The following is an 11,033-nucleotide window of genomic DNA, read 5'->3' on the forward strand; positions in this document are numbered from 1 at the left end:
ATCTACTGTACTCAAGTTTGGACAGAAGCAATTTGTTAGGCTCAGTTTAAACTTGGTAGTTATAATATAGTTTCTTTTCTGCCATCAAATTCTAAACTAAAATGAGGGAAATTCTTTGCCTTGACTGTTTCACTTTCCCTCTATCTTTGTGCTTTTCCCACCACGTGGACAGTATGGACGAATCTTGGTGATACAGAATCTGTTAATGACTTAGTCCATTGACATATATCTTTTCTGAAGTCAAAGAAATAATTAACTTAATTTTCCTTATTCTCCCTGAGTGGAGATGAGATTACTGTACCTGTCAGAGGATGCCTCTAATTTCCTCTCAATTATTGTTCTTTATCTAAATCTCAAGAACTTAAATGAATTAACCTGACTTTTTAAAAAGTGGGTGTAGACACTTGCACAATTTCATCTTTAACACTAGAAAATAAAATTCCCTTAACAAAATAATAACACATGCAGGTGATTAAAAGCTAGTCATCTCTTCATTAATACAGTCCTGTGAGACCTTACTCAAACCATATATAAACAGTGTAATTATTGCTTACATTTTAAATAAAACAATGAACTATCTTGTAATTCATACTTGACAAATATTAATGGTCCCTATTACACTCAGCTAGAATTATACTGGGTCATTTTATGAAAGCAGATCAAAAACATTTGAACCTATATTTTTAAAGTTTTGTTTCGTTTTTTGAGTTTAAAAGAATAAGTTTAAATTTCTAACTTTTATCACATTTTTATCTAATTACCAGGAGGCTTTTAATCAGTTTAATATGGTCTTAACAGTCTCTTAATTTAATGCAATTTTCTTTTAATTATCTAGCAAATTTACTTTTGTTTAAAGTTTGGTTTATGTTCTCCTCATTAAGAAATATAAAGATTATAAGCAAAAGTCCATGAAAAAATTAACATGGACATGTTTTGAAAATCTTGTTTAGAATGTTCTGGGAATATTTGGGGCAGAAATAATTTTTAAAATATATAAAATACAAAAATTACACATGGAAAGAGATATGTGGCATATATTAACTGTGATATTATATGTTCATTAAGACCTGTACTGCTAAGTGAGTATAGATCCGGAAGAAGTTAATGTAAGTATTTTTAAATGGGTTTATATTTCTCCGATAAACAGCACTCTCCTTCTGTTTGTGATCATAGGATAAAAGCTCTGTAAGCTTGTATATGTTCATTTTTACTGCTACATCATGTAGTGTGCTCTTAAGATTGAGATCTCATTCCCCAGGAAGCATTTCTGTCTAAGATTAATTGCCCTTTTAAAATCAGCGTTTGATGTATTCCTTTGGCTATATCCTGGCTTGGTTTAACCCTCTTTGACCTGACCTCACTGACTATTACTGCTGAGGCTGAGTCAAAATCCTTCAGCATGATGTATGCACTTCAGATTTCTGCCTGTGGTTTTTCATGTCGATGGATTCAATTAGTTGGCGTTTACTAATGAACATATCAGAGGTTAAAGAATTTGTCAGACAGAACAAAATTGTTCAGACTAGTGGTAATCCAAAAGCTCATCTCTTCATTTGTTTAAAACTTTTTCAGAAGTATTAAGTATTTTTCCAAAGTTTATCTTCAGCATCACACATTCCAAGATAACAAATCAAGTCGTTTTTTGCTGAATTATAAAATATAAATGTGAAACCACAAAGCTAAACACAATGGTTATAGCATTTAGCCTTAGATTTCTACTATTCCATGTTCACAAATATGAGCTAAGAAAATTAAACTGAAATTTTCTGATTAAAGCATTTACCTTTGAAGGTATAACATCCATTTCTTTAGCTTCCTTTAAATTCAAGGAGATATACATATTTAGTATACTAGTTAAAAGTAAAAATGAAACCCATGCATCTCTCTAGAATCTCAGCTAACCTATTTTTAAAGACATTTAGGTCATATTGCTTACTGAAAATTGGCCAAAATGTAAGGACTAAAATGCAGATCAAGATGGGGAAGATTTGAGCCATTGCTAATAGAAATCTCTAAAGGGCAGATTCCTCACATATTGTCAGTTCTCAAATAATATATTTTTAGATATATAACAAAGATTTTTTTGTAAAGTTTTTTTCCCCCTTCCTGAATGTTTGCCTCTTAAAAAATAAAAATAAAAAAATAAGAATGTTATCTGAAGTCTATTAAATAACATAACAGTAACACAGTAGGGCTCATTTGACTTGTCAGTGATATGCTTTACTAAATATACATGTTGAGAGCACTACTAATTTAATTCAGAGGGTTTACAGTGCTTAAGGAATTTTTTAAACTGTCATTCTGTTGTTTGCATAATAATTGAGTGTTTGGGTTTTTGTTGTAATCTTTCTTTCTTTTTTTCTTTTAGCACATTCATAAAATTTATGTGCCACACTGCATAATAATGGGACTGAATAATTCAGAGTGTATATTAACATTAGGCCAAATTCTCACAGCACTTTGCATGCTAATCACATAATTGAATCCATGGTTTTTATATATCTTTTGATACCTCTTAGTACTAAAAGAATTACCTTATTCCCATGACTTTGTGTTATAGGAAAAGAGTTACAATGAGTGTTTACTTTTTGTTGCTAAACCATGATCTTTTAAAAACTAGTCTTTTGTCTTCACTTACTCTATAATATTTTCAACACTCTTGTGTTTTTGGGGAGTGAGCAGGAGGGAGGAGTGGGGAAGAAAGTCAATAATTTCACTGGGTTCCTACTGGGTCCAAGCCTTGTGTTAGGCTGTGTGCTAAGTGCTCTACTTGGATATCTCACTTAATCTCCATGCAACCCTGGAGATTAGAATTCTTTATCCACACTATGAAAGGAGGAAGCTGAGACTCAGAAGATTAAATGATTTGTGTAAAAATTCAAAACTAGTGAATTATGCTAGTTTGAACTCTGAAATATTTTGCTGTTTAAGCATAAAAGACTCATACTAGAACTGTAAGACATGCTAGTGATCCTCTATTGTAGAACATGGTTTACAAACTGACCCATGGAGTCATATCAGGAATTAACCATGGGTTGTAAGTCAGCAAGCAGCAGGATTTGGGAGATGCGCAATCCTACATCAACCAAAGCTGCCCCACCCTCCCCTGTATTATATACCGGGTTTCTGCATAAGATTTTATTTAAGGGCAATTCTACACCCTTATTATCGTAAGATTTATTTAAGGGAACATTTATCCCAGAGTTTGATTCAGAAGGTCTGGAGAGGGGCCCAGCTTATATATTTTTTAAAATTTCCCAAATGATTCTGATTGTCAACCAGATTTGCAAACCATGGATCTACACAGACTCCTTCATTTTATATATAAGGAGACATCCTGAAAGAGATCTGAGGCCTACTCAAGAGTCCTTCATTACCAGAAGGGGAATTCAGCTTGCCTGCCTCCCGATTCATCTTACAGTAGCACCTTGTTTTTTTTGTTTTTTTTTTTTTTAAGATTTTATTTATTTATTTGAGAGAGCGAGCATATGAGAGGGAGGAGGGTCAGAGGGAGAAGCAGACTCCCTGCTGAGCAGGAAGCCCGATGTGGGACTCGATCCTGGGACTCCAGGATCATGACCTGAGCCGAAGGCAGTCGCTTAACCAACTGAGCCACCCAGGCACCCACAGTAGCACCTTGTTAACCAACAGTGCAGAGTTGGCCCTTCTTCCTTTCTGGCTCATTTATATATATATTTTAATCTTTTTATTATTTTTTAAATTTCATTTATTTTGACGGGGGGTAGGGGGAGAGAAGGAGAGAGAGAATCCCAAGGAGGCTCCACACCCCCAGCATGGAGCTTGACACCCGAGGCTCAGTCTCACGACTCTGAGATCATGACCTGAGCCAAAATCAAGAGTTGGATGCTAACCGACTGAGCCACCCAGGTGCCCTTATGTCTCATTTATATTATGTATATCATTATAGTCAGTGTATATTTTGTATATACACACACCTGTATATAGGCATCATTTTTTTATATATACATAAGAAGTTACCATTGTTTTAAGTTCATAATTTTCATTAATGACTTGTGTGGCTAATACAAATTTTCTTTTTACTTCCATATATAATTCTTTACCGTTCTAATCATACAACCAACATCTGTCTGAATATATTTTTCTTAAAATGTCACACAGCTCTAAAAATGTTCACTTTAAAGTAGATGCTAGTTAAGAATTGGGTTTGTTTTTATTAGGCTGTTGGTGATAATACAAAATTATGTGATATATTTACATTTTTATCTTCTTTTAGAATCCTTAGATTTATAAGTAAGATAAATATAAGAAATGAATTTTTTTTTTAAGATTTTATTTATTTATTTGACAGACAGCGAGAGAGGGAACACAAGCAGGGGGAGTGGGAGAGGGAGAAGCAGGCTTCCCGCAGAGCAGGGAGCCCAGTGTGGGGCACGATCCCAGGACCCTGGGATCATGACCTGAGCCAAAGGCAGATACTTAATGATTGAGCCACCAAGTTGCCCCAGAAATGAAATTTTATTATATTCTTTGTGTTGATATATGATTTTCTTGGATTTAATATCTAACTCTTAAAGTAAGTTGAATTCTTCCTCTACCTAATGAAAATAGTGTCTCTGATTTTATTTTTCTGTCCTTTCCTTAATTTATAAACCCAAAGTATTTATGAATGACTATCCTTATATTTACAAGATGAATTAAAACAATTAGGTTTAAAAATTGCTACGTGAACATTTTACAAAATAATGACATGTGCTTTTCAAAATTGTCAAGGTTAAGAAAAGCAAAAACTATCTACTACTAAATGCATGTGTGATTCCTGGACTGGATCCTAGATAGGTGAGAGAAATAATTGGGATAGTTGATAAAATTTGAAATGCTTACACAGTAATATTATATCAGTTAATTTTTTTATTTTGATGACTGTATTATGGTTATGTAAAAGAATATCCTTATTAGCAAGTACACACTAACATTTAGGGGGAAAGGGCTCAATATTTCTAATTTACTCTCAGATGATTCAGAAAATAATTGTATACTTACAGAATGATAAGGCAAATGGGGCAAAATGTAAGCAGTTGATGAATCTGGGTGAAGGGGAATTCCTTGTACTACTCTTGCAACTTTTCCAGGAGTTTGAAATTATATCAAAATCAGAGTTACCCCCCAAAAGTGCTCTGTATGAGAGAATTTCATATAGAACTAGTTCACTTGATTACTGTCTCAAATGTTTGCCTACTTTTAAAGCATCACGCTACCTTTTTAAAAAAATCTGAGTGGGTGAGGTGTGGTATAACATTCTTCTCCTGAGTCATTTGCTTTGTAGTGATATATTTCTAATTCCCAAGTATTAAATTCTCTAGATTCCCATTTTGAAACACAAAAACATATTTACCAAAAACATGATTTACTTTAACAATATCAAGTGTTTCCTTTCTACTCTTAGGAAAACAAGAAACATCTTGCCAATTCTTCACTGCTTCATTCTGTTCTGTTATCACCAAAATGTCTAGTCATGCTCTGTTGTTCTTTATGGTAGTATGAGTTCAGGTGATGGCGTATGTACTTCTTGGCTTATCTGGAAACATTTTGACTTTTTATTATTTTAATAACCAAAACAGTCTTTATAGGTAGAGCTCTTCTACTTAGTAGTGCCAGCCATCAGAAACTATTCTGTACACATTAATTTTGGTCGTGTCTTCTGGTGGTGTCTTCTGCCAGCAACAAGATTATCCAAGCTTTGAAAACATTGACTGATTACTACTAGGTGTTGGGCACCATGCTAGGCACTGGGGATATAGTGATGGATAAGAGGGAAAATTTAGTTAAGAGTTCCAAGGGAACTGCTATTCCATTCTAAGTATTCCTCTGGTGGCAGTTGTGTTAATGGGGGAAGTTTGAAAACAACGAAGATAAATATACACAGTGAAGTATTTGGATAAATGCAGGCAGTGACAAAATATATATTTAAGATCTTAAACTGTTGTGTTGGGGAATATGACAGTCCTAGATGCATTTCCATAGTCGTCTGAGTTTAGTGACACTTTTATGTTACATATTAAAAGTGGCCCCAATTTAAACCAGAGAATCAGTGCTGCCTATTCAGGTCTCTGATAACATGATTTGTTAGGTTTGTTTTACAAGGTATTTGAATAGTGCTTATGTTCTCCACCTTATATTGTACAACTCAGACTCCCATCGATACTTTTGTAACAGGGTTGGTCTTTTGCCTTTCAAACACACTATGCATGAGTGGATTGTATGCCATATTGTATTTGCTCTCACATTTAAATATTGCTTTAGAAACAATATTTTGGATCTTGAGTTGAGATTTGTTTCTTATACTCTGTTTCAGAGTATCCAAAGGTAGCTCTGGCTTAAGGAAAAATTTTACAGTTAAGGAACTCTTACACCACTGCTCTTTCATTTTTTGACTCAGTGCTAAGTAGGAGGAAGATTCTGAGAATATTAAAATATTTCAAAGAAATATACATAAGAATATGAAGAGAACTATACCGGAAGTGTTTTCAAATATTCTAAGAAAGATTTAATGCAGTGAAACCTTGGCAATCTAGAACTTACAAAGAATGAATCATTCCAGATAGCTGAGGGTTTACCTATTTGAATACCAACAATTTAAAATATTCTCAGAGTACGAATACCATGCTTTCTATAGTCTTCTGTATATTGCTTAATCTTTTATTTATAGATGATTCCCATCATTATGAAAATTAGTCATTGTATTAGCACTGTGATCGCAGCTGTGTAAAAAGTATGTGTAGATAAAACAAAGATTGTCAGAAAAATCAAAACCTGAAAGCATTTTTTTAGGGGAGAAGTATTAGGAGGCCATGTTTTTTTTCAAAATTGTTTTAAAGTACGGCAGTGATTCAGGGGTTTGTTTTGGGACTTCTGCTCATGTTTGGGATTGAGAGTGTGTTTATTAAAAGCTTTGTATATTTGGCATCATTTTATCAATTCTCTGTAGTGTCTTTGTGTCTTCTCTTATTGTCAGTCTATTGACTGTCACCTCCCAGGACTTGTGCTGCCTCTAAGGGGGAGTTTAAATACTTCTTTAAAAGGGTCTCTTGTTTCAGGTGCCAGCCACGCCATTTTCACCATACCTCATCAGCCCATCTTGCCTGGGCATTAGAGCACTAGGGATGAACAGAGAAGAAAGGGGGAAAGGAGGGTATTTCCCTCTCCTGCAGTTCCCTGAGCTCTGTTTCCTTCCTTGTCTCTTGTCTCCAGGAAGCTGAGAGGCTTAGACATTGTATTTTGGAGAGATTAAGAGAGACAAACCAAGAAGTGTGCTGGAGGAGTGACACAAAGTTTCTTGAAGGTTCTGTTTTGCTTTCAAAAAAGGAATTTGGTTTTGCTTTCTTTGTTTTCCTATAACAACCAAAGAAATGGTTAGGAGGGAACTGCTGTTTACTGTAAAAGTTGTTAGTACATCATATCAGAATCATAAAAGACACACAATTCACCTTAAATCTGTAGTAAAATTTGAAGTTGAAAGAAAAGTGTGAATTGCAGCACCCTTTTAATTAGCAAATGGGTGTTAACAGAAATCAATCAGTTTTCGTGACTCTAAAACAGGAATCCTGAGTCAGACTCTTAGTTCCTTCTCATTAGAACTGTAACTCCGTGTCTCTAAAACTTTCTGATATATATTTGAACAACTTGTTTGAAAATTAACCTACAGCTCCTATCTGTTTCATTAAACATCTTCCTAAGCACTGATCTTATTTTTGATGATTTCTAATCATATTTCTATTTTACATATTTTAAATATGTATTGACCTACTTCATATACCTGTCATATTTAATAACCATATAGTACAGTTTTTAATGTGTAACTAAAATAAATTTTGGTCAGTGGGTACAATGGGCTGTTTTCTCCACTATAGTTTCATTAACGTCAATCTTAGGTAAGCACAGTAATTAAGAAAGAATGAATACTTTCACATATGGCAACAGAATTTTTATCAGAATTCATTGCAACCCTCAGGTTTCTGTTTTGGGTGATACATATTGCAACATTTGAACTTTCTCCATGTCCACATTTCCTGCTCAGGAGACAGACCAGGTTTAACGTGTTAAAGCTGTTAAACCCATTTACCTCACTGAGGATTCTCAAAAGGCAACAGATTATTTTTTCTTCTGTCTTGACCCTTCCTCATTACTGTTGGATTTCTTTCTTGGACTAGATGGAGAAAAAAAGAATCAAGTGATGATTCATGGAATTGAACCAATGTTGGAAACACCTCTGCAGTGGCTGAGTGAACATCTGAGCTACCCAGATAATTTTCTTCATATTAGTATCATCCCACAACCAACAGACTGAAGGATCAACTCTGTGCCTGAACGGAATCACCCTTAAACAGGATTTACCAGAGCATGTCACCCTTCTGCTTCAATCAGGTTTGGTGGAGGCAACCTGACCAGAAACACTACTACAAGCCAAACAGGAAGATGATTCCATGTCAGATAAGGGCACTTGGGCTGGTCTTACTTTGCATCACCACTGCTTTCCTCTACTGCCGTCATTAAACCTCAGCTGCGACATGAAAGACTTCACAGGACCACTGCAGGTCTTCTGTTTTCTTGTAAAATATAATGAAGCCGAAACCTTTGGCCTAAGAAGAAAATGGAAATATGTGCCACTTGATTTGTATTTCTGATTAACAAATAAACAGGGGTATTTCCTAAGGTGACCATGATTGAACTTGAGCTCAAGGGAGTGGAAACATTGGTTTAATTTTCTAGAGAATTAGACTTAAGAAAGTAAAAGAGAAATTCTGTTATCAATAACTTGCAGTAATTTTTTGTAAAAGATCCAATTACAGTAAACCCATCTTTCCTTAATGAAAATTTCCTATGTTTACAGTCTGTCTATTGGTATGCAAACAATCTTGTAACTTTGATAATGAACAGTGAGAGATTTTTAAATAAAGCCTCTAAATATGTTTTGTCATTTAATAACATACGATTTTGTCACTTTTCCAGTACTTTCTGACTCACATACAGTAGATCACTGTTTTTACTCTGTTACCATTCAGGCGGGTTGTCATTGACGTGGAGTAGATGGAGGACGTAGGATAACTTGTCTCAGGAGCTGTCGTAGAATTTCTTGCTGCCACTTTTTAAGTCTGTGTTCTTTACATGCTAAAGGTATAAATGTTATCATTTATCTTTGCTGTTTTATCACTGTAAACCTGTCAAATCATAGTATGCTAAGCATCTGTATAAGATAATTTTGCTTTTTTGGGAAAACCCAGTCCTTTCCAAGCTAGTGGTTTTCATTGGCTTCAGGTCTAATATTTCACTGTGTCCCCTGGCAGCCAGTCTTTGAAGTCTAAAGATTACCAATCTCCTGACTGTAGTAGCTTTTCCTCAACTTTACCAAAAATATTCAGAGGTTCCTGAAGTTCTTATTCAGTATAAGGATATTTTTGCTGCACTTTATTACCATGCTGCTGGGGTTCTACCAGCTGAACATACTTGTGCATCACACTGTTTCTTGTGAGCTAGTTTGCTGTCCACATGGAATGTCTACCCATTTGAATATGCTAAAAGACATAGTATTATACAATAATAGTTTTAGATTCCATAATAAAAATGAATGTTTTTCTTATAAAAATTGTACAAATGTCGAAGTGAGATCCTGCTAGTGCTCACTGCTTCCTTTTTCCTTTTGTGATTTCCACTGATTAATAATAGTATATTTATTCACAGAATGGGATAAAGTTAGTCAAAGATCAGATATTCTGGAGTGGAATGGATAAGCCTCAATCAAGAGAAACAGGGTACCAACGTGAGAAAATTCAACATAATTGGCAAATGTCAATAAAATGAAAAGTGCCATTTTAGTAAAGGCAGAGAAAAATAATATTTGAGCTACTTAAGGACAAAAAACCCACTGACTTGTATTTTTTCAAAAGAGGTTGATCTGAATATGATTATTCACATTAAAAGTGTTTATTCGTCTATTCAGTTTGGGGGTTTTCCCCCTTGATGTTTTGACAGACTGAAGTGAGCTTCAGTGAACAAAAGGATCAAAATGCCAGGGAGTGCTAAGCTGTGAAGAAGAAAGTGTGGTAAGAACGGTAAGCCATAGTAGTTTTCCACAGACAAAACTAGTTTGAGGTTTCTGCAGTGGACTCAAGTGAGCTGCTGATCTTTACTTCCAGATTTGAAAGTAAATTTTATCAAGCCATTACCCGTTGCTACTTGTTCATTATTGCACCAGCATCATAACTGTAATACTCTGCTCTTGTCCCAGGTAAGTCAAGCCCCAATCCTCAGAGGAAGAATAAACACAGAAATTAGTGCTGGCTTAAATATCTATTTTTGTTTCTTTTTATTTGAATATTTAAATTTTATGGTTTATTAAAAAATTAAATAAAATTTTGTGTCTGTCATTATTTCCAGAAGTTGGAAATTGAATTTATATAAAGCAAGTTACCTATTGGCGAATTGATTTAACTTTCCTTAGTCTCATGCTTGTCTAGAAGTTTCTCAAAGAAGTAAAAGTTATGAGGTGTAAGGAAGAACATATGAAAGAAAACTGGAGAGGGCCACAGCTCTCTATATGCTTGTTTATAACTCACTCTTGGTAGTGACCCCCCCCCCCAAGAAAATGAAAATATGTTTTAAAATTATTGACATTGTTAACTAGGAAGGTATAAATTCAGCCTAAATAAAGTAAATCATTGCTTGTCCATCATAGTGTTGTCTTTCATTTGGATGACCCAAGTTCTGACCATGGATAGAGTTGAATTGACAAGCACCTTACGTATCTAGAGACCCAAAGTAGCCTGCTTGTAATTAAACAAAGTTGACCTCCCAGTCTATAGTGTGGTAATGTATAGACCATATTCCAGTCAGCCAAAGGTGAACCAACAAATGCATTAGTCCTGCTATATTTATCCCCCGTTTGCTGCAAACTAGATAGGAATTGCTCATTTGCTAAGAAAACAATATACAAGATTTGATATTGAGTGATAGTAACTTTTATTGGCAATCTTTCTAGGGTGTGTTTATTTTTTATA

At 34.7% G+C, this 11,033-nt stretch overlaps 1 protein-coding gene across 3 annotated transcripts in view; it reads left to right on the plus strand.

The window, feature by feature from the left end:
* ATG5 (autophagy related 5) overlaps positions 1 to 10,612 on the plus strand; it is a 130,923-nt gene extending 120,311 nt beyond the window's left edge. For 2 of the 3 annotated variants that reach the window (XM_036109661.2, XM_036109664.2), the window contains one exon: positions 8,190 to 10,612. In XM_036109661.2, coding sequence (XP_035965554.1) covers positions 8,190 to 8,326 — 137 coding nt within the window. In that variant the 3' untranslated portion in view covers positions 8,327 to 10,612. The remainder of the gene's footprint in view (positions 1 to 8,189) is intronic. The other variant, XM_036109667.2, reaches the window with a different exon arrangement.
* Positions 10,613 to 11,033: the final 421 nt, after the last annotated feature.

Source organism: Halichoerus grypus, chromosome 9, assembly GCF_964656455.1.
Source record: "Halichoerus grypus chromosome 9, mHalGry1.hap1.1, whole genome shotgun sequence".
Taxonomy (NCBI): domain Eukaryota; kingdom Metazoa; phylum Chordata; class Mammalia; order Carnivora; family Phocidae; genus Halichoerus; species Halichoerus grypus.